Here is a 1,216-nt window from a genome sequence, read left to right as displayed (position 1 = left end):
TTAAGCTTGCTTGATTGTTGAGGGCGTGGGGTCGGGAACAAGGCCCTGTAGGATCCATGTATAGATGGCCCTATACCTTTCTCTCCTCCTTTGTTGGGAGTAGAGACACAGTGCTTCCAGACGATCCCAAGAGTTGAGATCCTTCATCCCTCTGATGTGCTTCCTGGTGTAATTCCTTTGGACAGCCTCAAGGTTCTGGATGTCTCTTCGTTTATGTGGTGACCAGAGTTGGCTACAGTAGTCCAGGATCGGTTGAATAAGCGCCTTCCAAAGGGTAAGCATTACTTGTACCTTTCTTGAGGAGAAAGTCTTTAGTACCCAGCTGGCCATCTCCCGTGCTCTTTTAACGGTCTGCATGATGTGGTGCTGGAAAGTGGCATCGTTACCTAGATGAACGCCCGGACATTTTACATGAGCTTTGGGTGTGATTTTCATTCCCCTTTCCGTGTGCTGTTCGGTGTTGTTGTTGTTGTTGTTGTTGTTGTCGTTCCCTAGACTGTCTGTCCGAGCAGTTCCGTGTCCCCAAGGAATGCCACAGCCGAAACTGGGTTTTCCCACAAATCCTTTATAAAGTGTATGTCGTGTTCTTTGCGTGCATGATTGTGTATAATGCAGTCTTCCATTATGTTCAGTGTTGTCTTTAATGCCGTAGTTGGTGCCGTATCTGAAGACCTCGAACTTCTCTTCATTGAACTGCATATTGGAATCATTAGCCCAAGCATAAACTGTGTCAAGGTCGTTTTGTAGATGGTGTACATCTTCACTTTCCAGAAGTCCGAAAATAACATAGAGAGTATATGAAAGTGCTACTGGATTAGATGCAGATGTGGATCTAGCACACACACGAATATCTTTCCCTACAGAGTGGGGGATGTATGGAACAAACTGAACGAAATGATACAATGGAAATAAGCTTACATGCTTTTTTGTGTTATCCTTGGCATTTGGAATTGTTATTTCGAACTATGACGTGTTCTTTTCATTATCTGCACTTCATGTATATTGATTCAATGCCAAATAAAATTATTATTATTATTATTATTATCATTATTATTATTATTATTATTATTATTATTATTAATCATTATTGTGTGTGCAAAAACCATACACGAATTTAAGAACAATTTAGATTCTGCGAGATACAGGGACTGAACACCACGAGCGTAGTTACGCCATCCCGTAAGATACAACTAGGTAAATACACACACACATACAC

The 1,216-nt window shown here is 41.4% G+C and overlaps 1 protein-coding gene across 1 annotated transcript in view; it reads right to left on the bottom strand.

The window, feature by feature from the left end:
• Positions 1–1,216, bottom strand: part of LOC143035694 (uncharacterized) — a 2,047-nt gene continuing 831 nt past the window's right edge. The window contains exons 2-3 of the mRNA XM_076202559.1: positions 648–885; positions 1–386 (exon numbers count right to left, since the gene is read on the bottom strand). Coding sequence (XP_076058674.1) covers positions 1–386; positions 648–885 — 624 coding nt within the window. The remainder of the gene's footprint in view (positions 387–647; positions 886–1,216) is intronic.

This window comes from Oratosquilla oratoria, chromosome 19, assembly GCF_046742065.1.
Source record: "Oratosquilla oratoria isolate Oo_2021 chromosome 19, ASM4674206v1, whole genome shotgun sequence".
NCBI lineage: Eukaryota > Metazoa > Arthropoda > Malacostraca > Stomatopoda > Squillidae > Oratosquilla > Oratosquilla oratoria.
The sequence above is the reverse complement of the archived record's forward strand: the minus strand, read 5'-3'. Positions and strand labels throughout refer to the sequence as shown.